Source organism: Babylonia areolata, chromosome 7 (assembly GCF_041734735.1).
Source record: "Babylonia areolata isolate BAREFJ2019XMU chromosome 7, ASM4173473v1, whole genome shotgun sequence".
NCBI lineage: Eukaryota > Metazoa > Mollusca > Gastropoda > Neogastropoda > Buccinidae > Babylonia > Babylonia areolata.
Window position 1 is genome coordinate 47,213,101 of NC_134882.1, and position 25,565 is coordinate 47,238,665.

Consider the following 25,565-nt stretch of genomic DNA (forward strand, 5'->3'; position numbering starts at 1 on the left):
TTCTCATAGAAACGGTTTTAATGTTCCTACATGTGCATAAACCGCAAGGGAAGGGAACTAACTCCTCCAGTATTTCCGGATGTGTCCACACATGAGGTGGAGGAAAAACGGTATATTTTCTGCTTTCTGTCGGCATCAATATGGCATGGAAGTCTGCTGAGGTTGTAAACTATACACGGTTGAATGGGCTAAAAAGAAATGTGCCAATTCAATGGAGCTTTACATATATGTCTATCATGACAACAAAATTTGTGACTGCAGACACAATGTCAATGTCCGGATAAAACGAAGATGGGAACGTTTGTATGATACTCCCTGTCTATTTGATAAAATATACTTACATGTCAACCTGTACAAACTTGCTGTATCGGTTTGCTCTGGTTGGCCTCATTTGCAACAGTTTGACATGTAGTATATTACATCAAATTATAAATCTCAAGCATTAAACATATTTTTATACAAAGCAGATGAAGAACACTGGTACAAGACTTAAGATATTAGACCTTCAAATGAAGGTGACCAGGGCAATTTGGTTGCTTGTGTGTAAATGTTTGACTTTAAATCCTCTTCAAATTTTGCTCAAATCGATTAAATCATTATGGACATTGTTTTAGTGTAAGATGCAAGAGTTATCACGATAATACAAAATATAAGACAATATACAATTGACACAGCATGACATAAACAGGTGTCATGGAAATTTCTGCAACTTATGTGCAGGGAATGGGAATGAGAATTCCCCCTAGGACTATTTCCCATTGTGATAGAATCTGCCAGTGCCTGTTCATTCATACTCCTATATTTTCAGGTAGAAATTATTTGCAAACTTCATCAATACTCAAGAGATGTACTTTCATTCTTACAATAAAGGAAAATGTTTAGAAAGTCAAGAACAGATTTTGTCTTGGAATGGTGACTGCTGTTTCTGTCACTCGGGTCACTGCCACCAAACATACAACCTGTCCTGAAATAAAAATTGTACCGCTTGTTCCTTTTGTTGTGTATGTTGCAACTGTATAATACAAAGTAGAGCTTTTGTTGTTGTGAGTGCTAATTTATTGATTATTTGTTGTTGTTTTTAACAGAACCATCCTGACATGTGTGCACACTCACACATAAATGCAGACTCGGAGCATTCTCACATGTCTTGAGTTTATGTAAGCAAACACACACATGTGCACACACACATGTACACACACACACACACACAAATGCATCCTCAAAACAGACCAAGGAACAATAATCTAAAAGAAATGTTTAAAAACTACACATATTATACACAAATACAAATGTTCACGTATGCACACAAGCACATATTCACACACACACACACACACATTCACAACATATTTTTATGTTTTTTATATATTCTTATATTATCCTTTGCCACCCCAAACATCCCCCATTTCTTCCTTTTTTCTGTTTTTTTTTCTGAGGGCAGGATGTAAAAAAAAGCTGTATAAGCTTATTCTTTTACCATCAATAAAGATCTTGACTTGACAAATGAATATAGTAACCGACAAATTCATCATTAAACAAACATGTTGCCAAACACACACACACATAAGACATACAAAATAAAGAATATTCTCTTGTACAAGCCCACAAAACAACTGGAATGAACTGCTGTGGGCCAGTTGGCCAATTTCCAAATAAACCAACAAACATCTGGCTTCCAATCCTCAGCACCAGGACAAACTTGAACACAGAACTGGTACAGGAAAGCTGATCCAACACAACCCTCACAGCACACTGGCAAGGACAGAATGGCCCATAGTATGGTTGGGTAACTGCTTCCAACCTTAAGGGCAACACTGTTCTGCCTAGGTATGATAGTCAGCCATGTCCGACTATCACCACCAGAACAGCAGAGGAGGCAACTACTGTCCCAAGTATCTTTGCTTGAATTTGATTATGGTGGAGACTGTCTTTCCCAAGTTACATCCCCACTCTCTCGGCCAAGAGGGTTTTTGGACAGTCGGCGTTGGGATGGTTCCCAAAGGCCAACCAGCCCCAAAGGCTGAAAGACGAAGAGCCAGTGCAATCTTGCCTCCTAGTCTGAGAATCACAGTCCTTCATAAAAGACTAAGCTGTTGATGACTTCCCATTGCAGTGGAGAAATCAATGATCATACAGCTCTCACTTAGCTGTTGGACAAGCTGTAAGCTTATGTCAATCTGTGATATAAGCTGCCTATATAATCAATCAAAAACACCAGTCCATTCTTTTTCATTCTATGTTTTACCATCCATTAGTAGTGAAGGTTATCTGTTCAGGTATCAATGAACAGTTTAACCTGATTACTGCCAACACAACAGGTTAACAAGCTATCCATAAAATAAGCTATCCATAACTGTTGTCAAAACCCAAAGAAGACTAAACTTCTATCATAAATAAACATGGACACAGTTCAGAAATGACATATGGTGTGATCTGTGGCTCAAAGTATTGATCAACCACCAGTCCAATAAGCGAGTGAAGCGAACTAGCTCACACATAGCAGACATCAGTGACTAACCTATGTTGTGTTTCAGGCAAGGGAAGGCCCGTATGATGATCAGATTATACTGCAGACACTGATTGTTCAGAGTTCCACACAGCAAAGGGTAAACTGTTGAAAGACTCTGTGGGGGGACGTGGCCAGGTGAGTGGGTGTGGGAAAGGAAAAAGGCCATTTTCAATAAAGACAGGCTAGAGGGAGGGAGTGGCGAGGGAAGGAAGAGGAGGAAGAAGTGGGGACTCTGATGATAACACACTTCTTTCTTTCTTTTTTCTTTTTTTTTTTTTTTTTTTTTTTTGCTGTCCCATCATCTGCACCGTTTCAGTGGCATTACTCCCACGCCGCTCATTTAGATTCCCCCATACACGGCCACACCCGGGTTCGTCCGTCGCAGTTTCAGCGTCGGCAGTCCACAGGGAACCATCGATGTTAGGTCGCCAGGAGGCCACACACCAGAGGACACCCTGCACTGCTGCTGAGTCACTTCGGTGGTGTTCAGTGGTGCCTGTTCTGTTTTAATGTACTTAGGACACCACCTACTAAGCCCCGTACTAATGACAATAATGCCAAAGTCGCGGAGCCAGACTGAGTGAGCGTCCCTCCCAGAGTGGAGACCGCCACCACATCCCTCAAACAACAGCCCCCCATGAATCTGCCAACACTGACGACATTGACAGGACTCACCCCAAGCACGGAAGTGGAGGGGTATCGAAACTGAGGTCACCATGAGAGCAGGGCATGAAAGGCCACAGACTTTGAGACTATTTTGTTTATATTGATGACGATGAAGGACTTTGGGGGGACATGGCCAGGTGAGTGGGTGTGGGAAAGGAAAAAGGCCATTTTCAATAAAGACAGGCTAGAGGGAGGGAGTGGCGAGGGAAGGAAGAGGAGGAAGAAGTAGGGACTCTGATGATAACACACTTCTTTTTTTCTTTTTGTTCCACAATGTGTACAGTCCTGAGAGTCTTGATTATATTTGTTCCGCTACAAGCACAGGACACCAGGGCTTCATTGGACACCAGGGCTTCATTTGGTGGGGTTTCTTTGTTTGCATGTTTGTTTGTGTTGTTACCGTGTCTCGTTGAAACATTCACAATGACATAACCGTGTTTTGTGCGATCCAAAAAATATAATAGTATGTAACTAAAATACACTTCGTTGTTCAACCAGCTCAAAATAATGATCTATTCACCCCTTAATTTCAAAAAGTGCTTTCAATAGAAAGCTCAGTAAACTCACCTTTCAGAAAGAAAAAATAAATGGTTTGCATACTTTTGACAATACATGTGACCTGTTAATTTATAACCATTTTCAATGAAAATTCTCTGGCAGAGGCCCTGTAGCAGGAATTAGACATGTTTCCCTGGCACGGAACAGGTTAACCACTGATTCCCACTGTCGGGCTGTGTGTTAACATAAGGTGTATGTAACACAGCAGTCCTGAATCCCCTAACATCCCTGCATCACACTGGTTTACCAGTAGTGCGTTCTTCCCTGTCTGTACAATGACCAACAAACAACACACCAAAATTCTTGCCCCATGCTAACTTTGCTGGTGTTAACACCAACACAGCCATCCTGTTCACTTCCATCTGGACACTGCAGCGTGAGTCATTAATTCTGTGTGAGGCAACTGTGGCCACATCATACAGTGTGACATCAAAAAATGTCTTCAAACCATATACCACTGGACTTAAACTATCATTATATCATATGTATGATAGTCAGTCGTGTCTGACTATGACCACCAGAACAGCAGAGGAGGCATCTGCTGTCCTGACTATCTGGGCTAGAATTTGATTATAGTGGAGACTGTCTATCCAAGTTATACCCCTACTCTCTCAGCCAAGAAGGCCAACTAGCCCCCAAGGCTGCAGCACTAAGAGCTGGTGCAATCTTGCCTCCTAATTTCCAAGTCATAGTCTTTCACGAAAGACTAAGCTGTAAATGACTTCCCATTGCAGTGGAGAAACCATTTTATCTTTCAACTCTCACTTTGCTGTTGGCCCAACTGTAAGCTTATGTCAATCTGTAATAAAAGCTGAACATTGGGCTCAGAGTACTAGATTTTAAGATAATCAAAATATTATCAGATCATGCAACATCAGTTTTTAAAGATATTGTCATGCCAAGCATTCGTTATCACTTGGTATGCATTTGATGAAGCACTGCTTGACATTTTCAACCTCCGCCATCAATTTCAAAACGTTGAGCCACCACACATATCTTTTTTCAAGTTTATTGTTGGTCACAAGGTTTTCACATATAGCAATGAGAAAAACAGGATTGACTGGACCACTCCAGGAAAGTGTATTTCACTGCAAGACTATGTTTCCAAGTATATGTGTGTGTGCATTATAGGTGTGTGTGAGTGGGGGATGGGGGGTTGAGCATCATACACATGTGTGTACACATGTGTGCATGTATGCATGCATATAGCGTAAATGCACACGTTTCCAGCAAGTGTGCAAGTAAAGCATGTTGTGGGTACATACTGCATAGTGATGTTTGTCTTTACAGATATCCCTTCTCTTTTTTTGATGGTTGGTAATTGTCGTCCCACAATTTCGTTTCCAGAAATATTCATCTGCATCTTCCCTTAATACCCACCACAGAGCGTGCTGAAAATACCTCACTACATCCTCAACAGCAAAAAGAGATGCAGGGCATTCTGTGATACGACTTGTCGTAAAATCAAGGGGAACTGCTGATGTGTGAAAATATCACTTTCAGTGAACTATGATTGGGTTATAGCTTCCACAAAAGATACATACCTTTTTAGGAAAAAAAAAAAAAAAATGCTTGAATCCATATCCTTTCTGTTGAAAGGGGTTCTTGGCGGTGTACCTTTAAAAAAAAAAAAATCATAAAAAAAACTGCTTGGATCCATATTCTTTCTATTGAAGTCAGTCTTGAAAGATATTCTGCACAGTTGGTAAAAGATATGCAGTTTGATAACGATAAAAAAAAATAAAAAAAATTTAAACCCAGCACCACCACCAGATCTCCCCAGTGCAGCTCATCACTTGTACTCGAAGGCAAAGGGGTTATCAGCGGTGTCGAAGGAGATGTCAACGTACTTGTCCTTGGTGCCTTGCTCCAGCACCTGGATCTTCAGCCCATGCTGACTGTGGTCCTCCACCTGTTCCTCCCCCTCGTCCAAATCGTTATCCAGCTTGGCCAGCAGGTAGTCCGGGTGGGTCACTGTGACCCGGATCACATTGCCCTCCTTGATCAGCTGCCGCTCGTGGGCCATGGCCAGCTGGGTCACCACCCTCCTCTCCACCTGCACAGATGCCAAATCCTGTCAAGTGCTTGTAGGAACAATCAGGGAATTTGATAGGAACATGCTGAATTTGTTAGGAACACTCAGACTCTGAGCCACATCAGCAAACATACATTTTATCCACAAGGCATACAAACACTCAGGCCTACCTGCAACATGGTGTAATTGCTACGATCAAGCTGATTGGTCCACTCAATCCTGTTTCAATGTAAACGCGCATGTGATTAGCTGAGCACCATCACTTGAGACCAAGGTTATTAGTGACTGCCCTAGCCTCGTGATCGATAGGTCTAGAGCGTCTGGGTAATGTTACGACAGGAAAGCACGTGACCATGCTAAGAAGTTGAAAATGAACTCATCAATTTTGCCATTGACATAACGTCGGAACAAACTGCAATCAAGCATAACAAAATACAGCAAAATCATAACAGCTGGCATCTCGGCACCTGTCCAGGATGGGGGACACAACAGTTCAAATGCTTATCTGCCACTACAGTGTCTTGTGAGGGTCTGGGTTCGAATTAACTGTCTTTTTTTTTTTTCTTTAACATTTTTTCTTTTCTCCAAATTTTGCAAAGACATATATACAATATACAGAAACAGTATGAACAAACAGTAACATCTAATGGCCACTAAAAGAAAAAAAGAACAGACAGAAAGATATTAAAAGATGATAATAACAATAATGATAAATTCTTTTAAAAAGACTATAAAAAAGAAGAGATTTTTAGCTAACTACTTGACCAATCATTCAATCTATCAAAGTTGACAATAGTGATAGTACTGGGTAGTAGCGGTGGTGATTTCAATAACTACGACACTTGTAAATGCAGAAATAGGAACACTAATAATAAAATAATTACAATAACGAAACCAGTTATAACATAACAATAGTAACAATTACGTCAACTACTACAATAACAACAACAGAGACAAGACAAAAGCAGCTGACAGCATTCTAGTATCATAATCCCAGTCTTGCCCTTTCTCTCAAGTCTGGCTGGAAAACCAAACTGAGTGTCTAGTCATTTGGATAAGATGATATGCCAAAGTCCCTTTGTGCAGCACACACTTGGCACACTGAAAAAAGGAACCTACAGCAACATGAGTGTTGTCCTCTGGCAAAATTCTGTTGAGGAAATCCACTCTGACGGGTACACAAATATATATATGTGTGCACTCAAGGCCTGACTAAGCACACTGGGTCATGCTGCTGGTCAGGCATCTGCCTGGTACATGTGGTATTGTGTAAATGGATTTGTCCAAACACAGTGACGCCTCCTTGAGAAACCAGTGACGGCTTCTTGAGAAACTGAAACTGACATTGTATTCAACACACCTTGATTGGTATGGGTGCTTTATATAGTGCCTATCTTCAGTCAGAAACCAGGATCTTAAGCGCTTTACAAACACAAAGTCATCTGCACAACAGGCTGCCTACCTGGGTAGAGCTGACTGAGAGATGCCTTTGGGTTCTCATTATTCATTTCTTACATCATTCAGTCAGGCTTCAGTCACGTGCACATGCACGCACATGCACACCCACACACACATACACACACACACTCACACACACACACACACGTGCACTCACACACACAAACACACACACACAATGTTTATCAAAGTGCATTTTACAATGAAATTTTGCCAGGGACAACCTGACGCTGGTTCTTTTATGTGTGCTAAGTGCATGCTACACACGGAACCTCGGTTTATCATTTCATCCAAATGACTAGTGTCCAGACCACCACTCAAGACCTAGTAGAGGGGGAGAAAATTCTGGTAAGTGTTGGGTTTCATCCTGTAAGCTGAGATTCTCATGCTTCCCAGGTGGGCATGTTACCATTAGACCACCACTCTGTCTGGTTCATCGCTTGGAAGCCTGGGGACATTAACTTTCTGACAAAATATCACAGCCAACTTCTTGACACTCAAGGATCAGAATAATAATAATAATAATAATAATAATAATAATAATAATGATATCTATAACTGACTTTATCTCACTTTGCATAGGGACCCAGAAAGCTAGCGATTGACATCAATATGGGAAAACAATGCTTTCAAAATCTAACAACACAGGGCACTATTCTGCACAGCACATTCAAAACGCAGCCCTTTCATGCCCAAGGCTTTACTGATGTGCGCAGAACCCAGACCATGGCCCACACCACTGACCTCGTACTTGATGGAGCGAGCTCCGTAGTGCATGTCATAGCCGTCAGCCAGCACATCCACCACACGATGGTCCCACTGCAACTTGATCTGGTGCTTGCTCTGCGCCTGTCCAACACCATATATGTACCATAGTCAGTCATGTCCGACGCCTGTCCAACACCATATATGTACCATAGTCAGTCATGTCCGACACCAACCCAACACCATATAGATATGATAGTCAGTCATGTCTGATGCCTGTCCAACACCATATATGTACTATAGTCAGTCATGTCCGACGCCTGTCCAACACCATATATGTACCATAGTCAGTCATGTCCGACGCCTGTCCAACACCATATATGTACCATAGTCAGTCATGTCCGACGCCTGTCCAACACTATATATGTATGATAGCCAGTCATGTCCGACGCCTGTCCAACACCACATATGTACCACAGTCAGTCATGTCCGACGCCTGTCCAACACCATATAAGTACGATAGTCAGTCATGTCCGACACCTGTCCAACACCATATATGTACCATAGTCAGTCATGTCCGACACCTGTCCAACATCATATATGTACCATAGTCAGTCATGTCCGACGCCTGTCCAACACCATATATGTACCATAGTCAGTCATGTCCGACGCCTGTCCAACACCATATATGTACCATAGTCAGTCATGTCCGACGCCTGTCCAACACCATATATGTACCATAGTCAGTCATGTCCGACGCCTGTCCAACACCATATATGTACCATAGTCAGTCATGTCTGACGCCTGTCCAACACCATACATGTACCATAGTCAGTCATGTCCGACGCCTGTCCAACACCATATATGTACCATAGTCAGTCATGTCCGACGCCTGTCCAACACCATATATGTACCATAGTCAGTCATGTCCGAAGCCTGTCCAACACCATATATGTACCATAGTCAGTCATGTCCGACGCCTGTCCAACACCATATATGTACCATAGTCAGTCATGTCCGACGCCTGTCCAACACCATATATGTACCATAGTCAGTCATGTCTGACACCAATCCAACACCATATAGATATGATAGTCAGTCATGTCTGACGCCAGTCCAACACCATATAGATATGATAGTCAGTCATGTCCGACGCCTGTCCAACACGATATAGATATGATAGTCAGTCATGTCCGACGCCTGTCCAACACCATATAGATATGATAGTCAGTCATGTCTGACGCCAGTCCAACACCATATATGTACAATAGTCAGTCATGTCCGACGCCTGTCCAACACCATATATGTACTATAGTCAGTCATGTCTGACGATGATCAGCAGAACAGCAAGAGGAGGCAACTGCTTTCCTGGCTATCTGGACTAGAATTTGATTATAGTGGAGTGTCTTGCCCATTTTACATCCCCACTCTCTCAGCCAAGAGGGTTTTAGGACAGTCGCGTTGGGATGGTTCCCAAAGGCTAACTAGCACCCTCAAACGCCAGAGTACTAAGAGCCAGTGCAATTTTGCCTCTTAGTCTGTGAGTCATGGTCCTTCACAAAAGACTAAGCTGTAAATGAATTCCAACTGCAGTGGAGTAACCATAGATCATACAGCTGCCACTTTGCTGTTGACCCAACTGTAAGCTTATGTCTTCTTCTTCTTCTGCGTTCGTGGGCTTCAACTCCCACATTCACTCGTATGTACGCGAGTGGGCTTTTTACGTGTATGACCGTTTTTACCCCGCCATGTAGGCAGCCATACTCTGCTTTCGGGGGTGTGCATGGTGGGTATGTTCTTGTTTCCATAACCCACCGAACACTGACATGGATTACAGGATCTTTAACGTGCGTATTTGATCTTATGCTTGCGTATACACACGAAGGGGGTTCAGGCACTGGCAGGTCTGCACATGTGTTGACCTGGGAGATCATAAAAATCTCCACCCTTTACCCACCAGGCGCCGTCACTGTGATTTGAACCCGGGACCCTCAGATCGAAAGTCCAACGCTTTAACCATTTGGCTATGGCGCCCGTCGCTTATGTCAATCTCTGATATTTGCCAAGCCCGACACCACTTAAAGACAGGCTGAAGAGCTACCTCAAAACAGAGCGTCACTCAGCCACATGAGTTTGAAGTCTATGCAGCAAACAGATCAGCATGGAGGTTGCTCATGTCCGGAGCAAACAGCTGCCTTTTCTAAGAGGACCAGCGACAACACCTTGCTGCTGCAAGAAAGAGACGTCACACAACAGCATCTGCCTCTTTCTAGACAACAGACTACCATTGTGATACCTGGGGCCACCTGTGCACTTCCTGTCTTGGGGCTGGGAAGCCACATGCGCTCCCATTGTTGAGAACTCAGGACAACATCATCTTCTGACCCAAACAGATTACCAAGACTGTCCTACACCACAAGGCAGCTAGGACAATCAACCTCTCCCTACAGGATGTCATGTAACAAATCAACACAACTGTTTTTGACACTGACCTTCCATCACAAAATGAGTGGAATGTGATCTTTGGGTCATTATTTTTTTTTTCAATTCTTAAAATCTGTTTCTTTAAACAGCTGTTCATGCTCACTTCACCAGAAAATAAGCACTGTCAAATCAGATAAACAATGCCGGAGCTCAAGTTTGCTGAAGAAAGAGTGTGTGTACCCCTTTCACCAAACTATTCTGGAAAATCTTACAGCAAGCATTTAATATGTGTTTTTCTTTCTTTTTTTTTCCTTCCTTTTTTTGCCTTTGCAGAATGAGGCACCATGGCAGAATCAGTTGGGTGTTAACCTGCAGAGTGTATGCCATCCACAGAAATATTACAATAAAAAACCAAACGCCAAATTTCATCAAGTACATTCCCTGAGCCCATTCCTTGCTGTCGTGCAAAACTATCAAAGGCTGACAACCAGTTCATGCTGACATGGAGGGCCACATACTTCCAACCATGAAAGCATCACTCCATTCTGCACAGTCACATACGACTGATCAAGTCTGTAAAACAACTCTACCACCACTGTTCACTCTGACCGGTTTCATTCAAACTGATGACAGAGTATCCACTGTTTAAAAGCAAAAGCAACCTGTGATGGTCTTCTTTTTTCTTTTCTTTTTTTTTAAATGACATGAACATACCATATTACTCATGTCTTTCGCTTTCATCACATCCCTTTCAAACAAATCATGTAAACCAGACCCAGGTCTAAAAATAATGCCTCATGACGGAATCCAGGTACCAGGTATGCTGTTTAGTTCTTGCTTTTGATGTCACCGCATTACATCGACTCTGCATTCCTGCACTGTTTGTCTTCAGGACAGAAATTCTGTTCATAATGCAAATGAGTAAATTTTCTTTACTGTTTCCCATAACAAAAAGAAAATTTCAGTGGCTTGCATTTCCCACGAGGAAAAGAGAAAAAACATCACAAAGGGGTTGACACTTTAAGTCTCACATCAAAGCTAAATGACAAAGATGTTGAACATGACATGTGCACGACTTACCAAGAAAAGAGAAAAACATCACAAAGGGGTTGACACTTTAAGTCTCACATCAAAGCTAAATGACAAAGATGTTGAACATGATATGTGCACGACTTACCAAGAAAAGAGAAAGACATCACAAAGGGGTTAACACTTTAAGTCTCACATCAAAGCTAAATGACAAAGATGTTGAACATGATATGTGCACGACTTACCAAGAAAAGAGAAAGACATCACAAAGGGGTTAACACTTTAAGTCTCACATCAAAGCTAAATGACAAAGATGTTGAACATGATATGTGCACGACTTACCAAGAAAAGAGAAAGACATCACAAAGGGGTTAACACTTTAAGTCTCACATCAAAGCTAAATGACAAAGATGTTGAACATGACATGTGCACGACTTACCAAGAAAAGAGAAAAACATCACAAAGGGGTTGACACTTTAAGTCTCACATCAAAGCTAAATGACAAAGATGTTGAACATGATATGTGCACGACTTACCCGCTGGGCCCAAAACGTCAGCTCTTTGGTCACCAACTTGGCCATCTCTGCTCTGGAGAAGGGCAGGAAATAGACGATCTCGTTGATACGACCCAGGAACTCATCACGCCGGAAATGTTTCTGTGCATGACAAGTAGCGACAGCCACTTTCATTCTGATCAAGAATGAATTCAACATGCATAGTAGCCAAACTATAGACATATATCTATCAAATAAATTACTCAAGTAAAAATCTTTACTAATACTTTCAAAAAGCATACTCAAATCAAAATCTGTATGTATACTTTCAAAAAGCGAAAATTACTCAAGACAAAATAATAAAAAGCACATTGGATATTGCTATGATTCACAGCAATGGACAAGAAACAAACACAGGTTTTCTCACCTTTAAAATAGGTCTGACAACTAGGTCTTTGAACTTTCTGGAAACTGTGATGTCATCAATGTCCAAGTCTTCTGGAAACAGAAAACAACAACATATTCATGACCATACTCTGAACAAGGTTAAGGAACATTTTTATGGTCTGAAATGACAGTTATGTTTATTTATATGTTTTTGTGATGTAGTTTTTTTTAACTTATCAATTGTTCTCTTTAATGTCATGTTAACAAGAAACAAAAACAAAAATTTGTCATTTTGCTTTTGCAACTTCAAGGATTAAAGAAGAAAAAATTTTAAAAAATAAAATAAAACAGTGAACAAATGTGTATCTACAATATGTGTATGCATGTGAACATGCAGTGGTGAATGCATGTAAGTGCTGAGTGTGTATTTGTGTTATACGTCGGTGTATATGTATGTGCGAATAAGCCATTCTTGTTTTCTGTGTTGTAATGCTAAACTCCCCTCTGTACCATGTCAAAAAGTGACAAAAAACTTTAAGGTGGTAATTACCACAATGGTTCCCCTGGGATAGCCTGTGGGCCCTGACGGCTATATCAACCACAAAGAAAGAAACGCCTCTTAAACTAACTATCAGCCATGGTCATTTGGAATTCTGCAGGTAATAACTGATGAAGTGATTTTTCGAACACAGAGAGCTGTCTCCATGATATGTGGTGGCCTAGTGGTAATGCAAACACCTAGGAAGCAAAAGAATCTGAGCATGTAGAAACGAACCCAACATTTGCCAGAATTTTCTCCCCCTCCACTAAGCCTTGAGTGGTGGTCTGGATGTTACTCATTCGGATGAGACGATAAACCAAGGTCCCTTAAAGCAACATGCACTTAGAGCATGTGACATAACCCAAGACAACAAAAGCATTGTCCCTGGCAGAATTGTGAAGAAAAATCCACTCCAATTATCATGTGTTCAAGTGTGCATAACTAAAGCCTGACTAAATGACACAGGAAACAAATGATGAGTACCTAAAAGCAGCTCTCAGTAGGTTCTGCACAGGTACTCTCCCTCCTGTGCAAATGACTCTGAAAATTGCTTTGAGTTTCCTTTCCAACCAAAGGTGGTTGCTATATAAGTATCAATAATAATAACAATAATGTTGGAGAGGCAGCATGAGGTGGGAGACCACTAAACTGGCAACACCTCTGATCTCACAGTCCAGTGTCTCTCACAGCCTGCTGGTATGCCCCCACCACCATCAGAGCAATCCATGGGCAATCATGCCTCCGGCAATGTCCTTGTTGTTCCTCATCCAGAGAAAGCAGCAGGTATCTTTGAGAGAGTCACCTGCTCCAGGACTTCCCCCAACAGACACCTGACAGGCCACACTCCCCTGTCCACATCCTCGCAGCACAAGTCTGACCAAGGATGGACTGTGAGAAAAGGTGAGAGAGTTCCCAGTTTCCGGCACTGGCCACACACTGAAGAAGGGATCCATGAATGATGGGTCTTCCCTGAGGAAAGCAATGTCCCACAGATCCCCACTGACACTATGGGTTCTGCTTTTTTTATGTCTGCTGTTGTGTAAGGCCAAAACGACAGATGTCATAAAGAACATGGATTTTACTGATGATTAGGAGTGGCGTACTGCCAATGATCATTCAACAGATTAAAAAGGACAGAAGTCGTATAGAACAAGGATCTAAGAATATCATAAAGATCAAGGATTAAAAAGGCATCGATGATCAGGAATGGCCTACAGCTGATGATTATTCAACAGATTAAAAACCAATCTGAGAAGAGAAATGCTCACTGACCAAGCTTGGCATCTCGTTTTTTGCCAAGTCGTTTTGCTTCCTCCCTGAGCTGCATGCCGTAGTCTGCAATCTCCTCACTGGCAAGGTTGGAGGTCATGATAAAGATGGCGTCTTTACACTCTATCGTTTTCCCCTTCCCATCAGTCAGACGTCCCTGAAAAGACACAGAACATTGTAGTAACTCAGTCACTACGCTTCAAATCACTATCTGTTCTTTGCTTAGGGTGCTTCAATGCAGTCTTCTTTTTCTCAGAACCAAGACTGAAGATGAAGAAATAATATGTTCCTCATGCCCAAAGCAAAGTACAGATCATTGACTGAAATCTTTATACACTACTATCAGGCATGCTCTAAAGGAAAATTTTTTCCTAAAATTACATTTATCTAACATACTTACTGTGACCCACAAGTGCAGACTCTGGCAGCATTAAATGAGGTATTTGCTGTCGACTGCGAGATCTCGGAACTTGCTGAGCCAATCTGGTTATTATTCAAACACAAGCCTGTTTGTGTTTTAGGCAACAAATTTACAGAAGAAGACAAAACAGGGTTTCTGAAACCTTGAGCACACAGGCTGATGTTGGATCTTTTCACCAAAACAAATGTATGGGAACTGTCACCTCTAGACTTTCCTCACCTATCATCCCAAGACACTGACTTGATAGGCGCAATAGCCAAATGGTTAAAGCGCTGGACTTTCAATCTGAAGGTCCTTGGTTTGGATCTCGGTAACAGCGTCTGGTGGGTAAAGGGTGGAGATTATTCCCATCTCCCAGGTCAACATATGTGCAGACCTGCTTGCTCCTGAACCCTCTTCATGTGTATTCACACAGAGAAGATAAAATATGCACATTAAAGATCCTGTAATCCATGTCAGCATTTGGTGGGTTATGGAAACAAAAACATACCCAGCATGCACACCCCTTATAACAGACTATGGCTGCCCACAAGGTGGGGTAAATAAACAAAATGAAATGTCATATGTCTGAGTGTGTAAGTGTGCGTGCCTGAAATCTGATTGAATGACACAGGAAACGAATGATGAGCGCCCAATGGCAGCCGTCAGTCCGCTGTGCCCTGGAAGGCAGACTGTTATGTAAATGACCCCATATTTGTAAAGCGCTCAAGAGCTTGGTCTCCAACCGAGGATAGGTGCTACATAAGTGTCTATATCATCATCATCATCACCTCATCAAAGAGCTGCAGCATGGCAGTGAGAACGTCGGGGTGGGCCTTCTCCACTTCATCAAACAGCACCACGGCCTTGGGGAAGTCAGTCAGCTGCTTGGTCAGCTGTCCCCCGTCCTCGTGGCCCACATAGCCAGGAGGTGAACCGATGAACTTGGACACCTGGGGCCCAATCAAGAGACATCCAGTGCTGTGAAGTACTGGAGGTACATTTACTACCATGCGTGAACAGCAACAAAAGAGGTGCGATTTGCATCACAAATGCACACACATACGTGCGCTTACAAGTACATATTTCTTTTTCTTTCCTGCTTACCCTTCTCCCACTTCGTTTCTTACCATGCATAATATCAAATAATAATAATAATAATAACAATAATGATAATTATAATAACAATGAAGTTTATCACCTGCAGCTGTAAGCACATTTGAACAATACATGTGATAAGAATAAGACATAGGAACATAATAAAGAATGATAAAACAACAAGCTCACTAAAAATGCTATTTTGAAAACAGTGTAACAACTCCCACACCTCACCCCTATGTTCAAAAAAACATTCCAGAGGAATGCCAGAAGAATGGTGATGGAACAGATGCTGGCCACTCACCTCATGCTTCTCTTGGTACTCTGACATGTCAATCCTTACAAAGCCCTGCAAGAGCACAACATGTCATGTCATGTCACACAATCACTCATCACAGAAACTGTATAACGCTTCAGTTCTTTTCTATTTGTTAGCAGGTTATCATCATCATTATCAACAACACCTTCCATAGTAAGACCAAAAATCACCATTACCATTATTGCAGTTGCTATTGTTGCTATCACTGCAGTTGTCCTCTACCCTCATGATTTACTGAGGCAGTTTAATAAGGCAGTTGAGACACAAATAAACACATAGATACATAAATAAGTTTTATGGAAATAAAATAAGCACAAAAAAAAGTGTATCCTGTTCTTGACCTGCAGATTTTGAAGCAGCTGTAGGAGCCCACAGTATAACCTCTTCTACCATAAGCCAGGACGGAGATCAACATGAAATTCTTCTGAGGTCTAAACACTGTGAATGTTATTTGGTGGGTTGTTTTTGTTTTAACCTAAAAGAGCAACTGTGCAAGTGGATGGGCAGCAGTGGACTGAAGTTGTCTGTTTAAAGGAGCTGAAGTTACTGCACTTATTTCTTGTTTACAATCAGGAACAAAGGCATGGGAACTTTCCACAGAGAAACACAGATATTGTTCAGCAAAGTGTTTGTATCATGGTGTAACTCCTTTTGAATGGAATGTAGATTAGCTGAACTCAATGCGTTGTAACACTGAGATCTTCCCGAAGTAAGATATGTATTTCCCTTTCTAGTCAGGATTGCCGCTTTCCTTCAAAAATATGTCTATGCAGAGGCAGAAAGATTGATTCCGTGAAATTTAGAACAGAACTGACAGTAACGAAAATGCATTTCCAGCTAAATTCCTCATGATCATCATGAGCAAAATATCATTTTTCCTCAAACTACAATAGATCAATCAGCAGAATGCTGGCCATTTTGCTCTCAAAGTAAAAGAACAGAGATAAAAGCACGAATTAAATTCAACTCTCCTTTGCCCATTTGTTGTTTAATTGGTGTGCTACTTAAAGATACTCTGATTTACAAAGAATTTGATGGAAGCAAGGAGTCTACCTTTTTTAAATCTTTGTGGAGATACTTGGCCACTTGTTTGGCAAGTTCTGTTTTACCTGCAAACACAGAAACATCATGATTATTCTCAAAGATAATCCTTTCATCATGTAATTGAATGAGATGTGTTTTAAGTGTGTTCTGCGTGAGTATCTTGGTGTGCACACAGATGACACAATCCCCAAACATCATAGATCAATACAATGTGATACTTGATCCATTGGTGTAATGATCATGTACAGATATATTGAAAATTTAGCTGTCAGCTAGCCCTTGCACTTGTCTGGAAATAAACAATGACTGATAGATCATTAAAACGGTTACTCCCGATCTAAAGCATTTGAAAACTCTTTTATCCTGACACAACTGTTCCAAAGTGCGTTACATTTAAATATGATCAAAAATCACTGATACCTGACAAATAATCAGTAAGGTTCGTAACAGGGTGTGTTCTTTTTCTTTTAGATCTAAAGTAAATAAACATACAATTGTATAACAGAAATATTTGGATATCCCATTAACTTACCAATTCCAGAGGACCCAAGAAACAAGAAAACAAGGGGGTGGTCTTCATCGTACCATCCATTCTGTTTGCGACGAATTGCTGCACATAAAAAAATGTTATCTTTGTTAATCCATGGTACGGTCTGTGCAAAAACAATGTGATCAATCTGTAAAGCCAAAAGCACATTATTTGAGGAGAAACCTTTTAACAATCATGTCCAATCAAAAAGATTTTTAAGGTTTAAAAAAAGGAGGACCATCTCCTTCAGATGTTCCACTTTCTTTTATATCACCTTCAAGATGGACAAAAGCTTTAAATCTTCCAACGAAACACAGTCCCAGTCCATTATGCTTGGTATTAATGAATCACAATGCCTAAGGATGGATTATATCTCTTCGATTATATCCTCTCTTCAGTTCATGACTAACAGAACGGCACCAGTGACAGACAGGAACATTCTAGCAATTAGCATTTTTAATGTGTGAACTGGCCCTCCTAGCTCAAACTATGCTGTTCACAGCGCTTCATACATCACCAGGTAAAGTTTGTCAACTGGAAATAGATCAGCAAATTTCTGTCATATGTATTTCTTGTGACCAAGGTGCACTTGGTAACGAAGACCTACGTGTTCTATTCTGCTGAGGTGTCTTTTTTTTTGTCTTTTTTTTTTTTTCCAACTGATATAATTATATATTCTGTTTCATGCTCTGCATGTCACCACTGTTTGCATAAAACACGGCCCAGAAAACAATAATCACAGTACTGAGTTCAAAGGACTTCATTCTGCTAACAGCAGAGTGTGTCAGCAACCATTAAAGAATATTCTACAGACGTAATTATGTAACTGAGGGAGAAGGACAACCTTTTCTGTCCACAAGTGGAATCACTGACTTTTTATGGCACACTAGAATTGCTTTGTTTTGTTTTGGTATGTTTTTCTGGCAAGCAAGAGTTATACAGATGCTTTAGACTCCAAACCATCAAAGGAGCATAAAGAAATGCATGTACCACTGTGCTATTCTTCGTTATACCCTTCTCAGTCTATAACAATGTATGTCAAATAAAGAATACATTGTGACAAAGCATTTTGAACATCACCTATAGGTTTCTGAGACCAGTAATTATTCATATTGCAAGTTATATAAACATTACTAAATGATGAAAACATTGTGGATAGGTGATTATACTGACTGGATGTTATTTACTCAACTGCCTCGTGCATTTGTGTTTTCTTTTTGCTGGCTGATTTTTCACCTCTTATGATAGACAGTACCAGAATTTAGCCTAAAGAAATTCATTGCCTGTATTTTGGTGTGTGTTACTTCTAAGTATAAACTTAATACATGTAGAAGCATCCTACACAAGGAGACATGCTCATAAGCATATTGCACACACACACACACACAACAAATAACACAAAACATATTCTCACACACACACACACACACACACACACACACACACACACACACACACATAAACACACACAACAAACACACACACACACACACACACACGCACACACGCACACGCACACACACACACAAAAGAGGACCATACCGGCAGCCACAGTCCGGATGGCTGTTTCCTGACCAATGATGGCTTCTTTTAATCGCAGCTCAAGTGGATACTTTCGTCTTTCTTCTGCCTCCTCTCGCGCTCTCTTTTCCTCAAACTATTCAGCAAAACAAAAATGTCCATGAGTACTATAACAAAACAAAAACACCAGAAAGAGAGGGGCAGTCCTGAACAATAGTCTGAAATGAATCACTCAAAGAGAATGCCCAGCTGACTGCAGGGGCCATCTCAGCATTTTAAAACCATTAATGATGATGGGCGCAACAGCCGAGTGGTTGAAGTGTTGGGCTTTCAATCAAAAGGTCCGAGGTTCGAATCCGGTAATGGTGCCTATTGGGTAAAGGGAAGAGATTTTCACGATCTCCCAGGTCAACATATGTGCAGACCTGCTTGTGCCTGAATCCCCTTTATGTGTATACGCATGCAGAAGATCAAATACCACATTTAAGATCCTGAAATCTATGTCAGCATTCGGTGGGTTATGGAAACAAGAATATACCCAGCATGTATGCCCCTAAAAACAGAGTATGGCTGCCTCCATGGTGGGGTAAATATTCTAAACAGTCATACACGTAAAATGTTACTTGTCTGAATGTGTATGTGTGTGTGCCTGAAATCTGACTAAATGACACAAGGAAACAAATGATGAGTGCCCAACAGCAGCCGTCAGCTGGCTCTACCCAGGTAGGCAGCTTGTTGTTCAAATGACCCCATGTAAGTAAAGTGCTTAGAGCTTGGTCTCCGACCGAGGACAGGCGCTATATAAATACGCATATCATTCATTCATATCATCATCAATTTAGTAGGGATCAACTTTTTTTTAAAGTAAGAAGTCACAATCAAAATGAATGACAACCTGTTCATGTTTACTGTCAAAAAAAGTTAAAAAAAAAACTGAACGCGTTTCAGGCTTAAATGTCTTCACAAGCTACGAAGTCAAAGCAGTCACTTCCTGATGATTTTGTTCAGATGGGGTAGAGACACACATCATTCACAAGCATGAACACATACAGAATGTACCCCTAAACGAAAAGCATTCTCTTCCTTCCATCCTTCATTACAATCCACAATCCCTCTTTCTCTCTCCCTCACTCTCTCTCTCTCTCTCTCTAGCTGCCAGTCATTCTCAGACTCACTGATTTGGCTGCTTCCTTGATCATGGCCTGCATTTCATCTGTGCGGCAATAGTCTATCGCTTGATGGCCAAGAGTGTTTTCTTTTGTGGGGTCTGCTCCTGGAAAAAAAAAAAGAAAATTGGATTGACAAATTCATATGCATATCATTTTAAAAGAACACAAAGTCACTCTCTGTCTCTTTGTCTCTGTCTCTCTCTTTCTCTGACGTAGGTGGTAGAGTGTGGTTGAAGATGGTGTATGCGCTCATCATTGGGCAAATGCATCAATAAACGATTAATTAATTTGGTTCTTGAACAGCTTATTGATAAAATGTGCTTTATGAACTGTTATGGTTTGTTTTCTTCTGTCCAGTACACTTCATGCTGCAAATGAAAATTGTATCCCTTTGACATAAGGGCTGTAGATAGGCTAACATTAATGAAAATGTCTGAAGTGTCTGAAACATCTCTGTCTGGTCTGTCTGTCTTTCTGTCTGTCTGTCTCTCTCCCTCTCTCTCCCTCCCCATCACATAAACACACAAACACACACACACAATCACAACAACATTATTTTTGTGAATCCATAGGTTGCATCTCCCATGTTTGCTGCTTTCGGTGAAAGGGCTTTTATTTTATGAACATTTTCATCATGCCTTGTAGACAACCATGCCCCATTTCCAAGGAGTGTGCATGCTACTTTCATAACCTACCAAATGCTGATATGAATCAAAGGATCTTTAATGTGCATATTCATCTTCTAAACATGTAGACACATGAAAGGGATTAAGATACTAGATCAACACATAGTGTTGATGCAAAAGATCGGAAAATTCAATCTCCACCCTTAATCCATCAAATGTTGACAATGGTCATCAAACCCTCAGATTTTAAGTCCAGTGTACTAACGACCTGGCTGTCATGCTAGTCACAAGGTGCAAATATATTGCCATGTATATATAGAGCATTGATCAATATAAAAGCATGTGAAGATTAAAAAAAAGAGAAAAGAAATGTAAGGCCTTTTAGACTCACATGTGATACCCACAATCCATCACAGGAATTAAGAAACAAGGGGAAAAAGGTGACACAGCAAAACAGATAAAATAAAAAAATTGGACAATTTTCATTGCATACAATAAACCGTACCTTTAACCTCAAACACCGACTTCTGAAAGGGTTTATATTCCTGCCATAACCAATCGTACAAAATCTGATTAAAAAAAAAAATGTTATCTAAAAAATACTTTGAACTCTTTCACCACCAGAGGTGCAGAGCTAGCTGACAGTACAAACCAGCTGAGCAGCAGTACACTTCTGTGTAAACCAGCTGTGCAAGAGAGGGAAAACTGACCAGCCACCGTGGCGAAGTGGTTAGCGTTGCGGATTGACGGCTGAGAGGACGCGGGTTCGAATCCCAGCGGAGGTGGGTTTTTCGGCCTGTGGCCGGCTCCTACCCAGAGTTGAGTGTGCTGTGGGCTTAAATGGGAAGATTGGGACCACACAGTCGAGTGTCATCCACTTCAAGGATGCGTCTTTGGGTGTGTTGCTCTAATTACCTGACCAACACTGCAAGTGTCTGTATCTCTCGGGCCTGGTTAACGCTGGGATATCATTATGACAGGAAGCGTAGAGTACAGCCTTGTCACGCAGTCCCAAACCAAAATGGACCTCCACAGCAACATCGTCATCATCATCGTCATCCTCCTCCTCCTTCATCGTCATCAATATAACCAAAATAGTCTCAAAGTCTGTGGCCTTTCATGCCCTGCTCTCATGGTGACCTCAGTTTCGATACCCCGCCACTTCCATGCTTTGGGTGAGTCCTGTCAATGTCGTCAGTTTCGGCAGATTCATGGGGAGCTGTTGTTTGAGGGATGTGGTGGCGGTCTCCTCTCTGGGAGGGATGCTCACTCAGTCTGGCTCCACGACTAAGCCATTATTGTCGTTAGTAGGGGGCTTAGTAGGTGGTGTCCTAAGTACGTTAAAACAGAACAGGTACCACTGAACACCACCGAAGTGACTCAGCAGCAGTGCAGGGTCTCCCCTGGTGTGTGGCCTCCTGGCGACCTAACATCAATGGTTCCCTGTGGACTGCTGACGCTGGAACTGCGACGGACGAACCCGGGTGTGGCCGTGTATGGGGGAATCTAAATGAGCGGCGTGGGAGTAATGCCATGAAACGGTGCATATGATGTGGCAGCTAAAAAAAAAAAAAATTAAAAAAAAAAAGAGGGAAAACTGTGTCACCACCAACCATTTTAACCTGCCATAACTTCGCTTTTACTCATTGAATCTTCTTCATTCATAGCTCATTTTAAAGGGCAAAGAATGCAAATTATGATAAGCATGATTATTTGTATGAACACATTGACTGAATTTTTAAATCAGTTGATGAAAATGAAAAAGTATGTACTTTTGAGTATTTTTCACATATTCTTAGTTGTTTTAAACATAAAATACATTATTTCAAGTGAAAAATGAAAACACAGACTGGGAAATACAACTGGAAACATGGACATAACACACTTTAATAAAATGTGCACTCACCTATGTGCACAGAATAGAAGAATACACATGCACACACACACACACACACACACACACACACACACACACACAATCACCAGCCATTCCTTTTGGGAAAACACCATACACTCATTCTCGACTGGTCTGGCGAATTCGTCTCCACTGTCACTATCAGCAATCGGTACTCCAGCCAGTGAATTATCATCTAAAATCATTTGCAATGCCTCCGTGGTGTTATAAACACCCTTTCATTTGTTTCATGAAGTGCTGGCCATGCTTCAACCAGAGAAATCTGCTGAATAAATTTGGAAATATTCGACAACGTGCGTCAACTTGCAACTCAAATGCAGAATAGACGTTCCGGAAACATGTGGTGAACATTTCAAACTTGTGTGGTTTCACAAAAAGAAGAACGAGTGAGGTTGGTAACTCTAGTGTACAGGCGCTGAGCGTACAGGTCGCTGATTGGCGCCTGAAGCGTTCAACTAGGGAGTCGCTGATCGGCGCCTGAACCGTCAAAAGGGTTAAGCTTTACTATACTTCTACATTTTTCATTCAGGCCTTGGGCTTTGACAGTGACTCTCTATCACAGTTTTTTGCTTGTTCTTCCTATTCCACCACTTCAGATTGCTGGGGAAGAAAACTTATGTTTAACGAATGAACGCCCATGCCCACAAACACTTAACCAAAATACCATTGACACAAAAGACTTTCTTTCTGTGTACATTAAAAAAAAAAATATTTAAAACCAGGTACAGACATCTCACCAAAGCTGAGGAGAAGTTTAGTGCTCTCCGCATCCTCGGCAAGCACAGCGTAGTGCAGAGGAGTGCAGTCCCGAAAGTTGGCTCTGTTGCTGAGGCGGCTGGAAAACTCCTCTTCCCGAGTTATCAACACTGCGAATATTATACAGCATCATCAGGTGCTGATGTAAACTCACTTTTACAGTATATGAAATACTGTAAACTTGACAAGTGCACCAACATTCGATTTAAAATGCAAACTGAAACAGTACTATTATTCCTATAAAAAAAAAAAATTAAGAACCCTTCTTATTTTCAGAGTATTTAAAGAACATCAAATCACGCAACACTCTTTCCCTCTCTCTTAAGCTACATGTACGCTCATGACGAATGTATGATTTTTAAGTGTTACATGCAAGAAATTAATCTTTTCAGGGTAGTCTATCACATCTTAAATGCTGAATTTTTTTCTTATTTTTTTTATTTATCAGTTTTAGTAATTCCTCCAGGTTGCAGTCTCCTTAAAGGTCTGGGTTCGATTCCTGCTCTTGCCCTTTCTCCCAAGTTTGACTGGACAATCAAACATTGTGTCTAGTCATTCGGATGAGAAGATAAACTGAGGTCCCGTGTGCAGCACGCACTTGGTACACTAAGAAAGAACCCACAGCAACAAAAGTGTTGTTCTCTGGCAAAATTCTGTACAAGAAATCCACTCTAACAGGTACACAGATAGATATGCAAGCACTCAAGGCCTGACTTAGTGACTAGCACGCTGGGTAATGTTAATGTCAGGCATTTGCCCAGCAGATGTAGTGTAGCGTATATGGGTTTATCCGAACACAGTGATGCCTTCTTGAGAAACTGAAACTGAAACTGAAGCTTTTATCTCCTGAGAGACGTGTATAACACTGAACAGCTGACAATGTAACAGACAACACGAATCAAGCGGTCACCTTGCAGGGAGTGCAAGTGTTTCTCTCTGGCCACTTGAGACGGGGTGGTGTACCAGTCTCCTGCATTGGGGTCAGCCCCTGCCTCCAGCAACAGCTTCACCACACTGAAACCACCCCCCTCATGATACACACACACACCTTGGCCAGCATCTTCAATTCAATTCAGTTCAGTTCAAAATATTTTATTGTCTGCTTCAACCAAAACAATATTCTTTTGACTCACTCAAAATGCCCGCCAGCAAATGTCAAAGAGAAAAACAAGTAGCTGGCAAACCCTTCCCTTATCAACACACACTTATCAGTTATCATGTAAAAAGAAAAAACATTTGAGTAACGTGAAATTACATTTTAAGACAGAGTGAAACATCTGTGTTTGTTTGTGTGTGTGTGTGTGTGTGTGTGTGTGTGTGTGTGTGTGTGTGTGTGTGTGTGTGTGTGTAAGACAGAGTGAAACATCTGTGTTTGTTTGTGAGTGTGTGTGTGTGTGTGTGTGTGTGTGTGTGTGTGTGTGTGTGTGTGTGTGTGTGTGTGTGTGTGTGTGTGTGTGTGTGTGTGTGTGTGTGTGTGTTTGTGTGTGTGTGTGTGTGTGTGTGTGTGTGTGTGTGTGTGTGCGCGCGCGCATGCACACATGTGTATACGTGTGTATGCCTGCATGTGTGCGAGTGTGTGCGTGTCTGCATGTGCATGTGCATGTGTGTACATTTCAATCATCATAACAAGGAAACTTTCAGCAAGATGAGTGTAACATTTTAAGAGACAAATGCTCATCAACAAATATCACATCGGAAAACGAATGAGCAACTGGTGAAAACACACTGTTTTCTGGACAAAACACACTTAGCACACAGTCCTGGACCCAGCCCTGACTTGGCCAACCAAACGTCATGATTCCTCAACCCAACCCTGACTTAGCCAACCAAACATCATGATTCCTCAACCCAGCCCTGACTTAGCCAACCAACATCATGCTTCCTCAACCCAGCCCTGACTTAGCCAACCAACGTCATGATTCCTCAACCCAGCCCTGACTTAGCCAACCAAACGTCATGATTCCTCAACCCAGCCCTGACTTAGCCAACCAAACATCATGCTTCCTCAATCCAGCCCTGACTTAGCCAACCAACATCATGATTCCTCAACCCAGCCCTGACTTAGCCAACTAAACGTCGTGATTCCTCAACCTAGCCCTGACTTAGCCAACCA

General features: G+C 41.5%; 1 protein-coding gene across 1 annotated transcript in view; it reads right to left on the reverse strand.

Moving 5' to 3' along the window:
- Nucleotides 1-2,834: 2,834 nt before the first annotated feature.
- LOC143284082 (mitochondrial disaggregase-like) overlaps nucleotides 2,835-25,565 on the reverse strand; it is a 34,608-nt gene continuing 11,877 nt past the window's right edge. The window contains exons 4-16 of the mRNA XM_076590716.1: nucleotides 24,363-24,466; nucleotides 23,434-23,562; nucleotides 20,162-20,259; nucleotides 19,008-19,122; nucleotides 17,469-17,546; nucleotides 16,946-17,001; nucleotides 15,878-15,922; nucleotides 15,267-15,428; nucleotides 14,079-14,232; nucleotides 12,306-12,376; nucleotides 11,921-12,040; nucleotides 7,971-8,075; nucleotides 2,835-5,789 (exon numbers count right to left, since the gene is read on the reverse strand). Of these exons, the coding sequence (XP_076446831.1) occupies nucleotides 5,526-5,789; nucleotides 7,971-8,075; nucleotides 11,921-12,040; nucleotides 12,306-12,376; nucleotides 14,079-14,232; nucleotides 15,267-15,428; nucleotides 15,878-15,922; nucleotides 16,946-17,001; nucleotides 17,469-17,546; nucleotides 19,008-19,122; nucleotides 20,162-20,259; nucleotides 23,434-23,562; nucleotides 24,363-24,466 (1,501 nt within the window). The 3' untranslated portion in view covers nucleotides 2,835-5,525. The remainder of the gene's footprint in view (nucleotides 5,790-7,970; nucleotides 8,076-11,920; nucleotides 12,041-12,305; nucleotides 12,377-14,078; nucleotides 14,233-15,266; nucleotides 15,429-15,877; nucleotides 15,923-16,945; nucleotides 17,002-17,468; nucleotides 17,547-19,007; nucleotides 19,123-20,161; nucleotides 20,260-23,433; nucleotides 23,563-24,362; nucleotides 24,467-25,565) is intronic.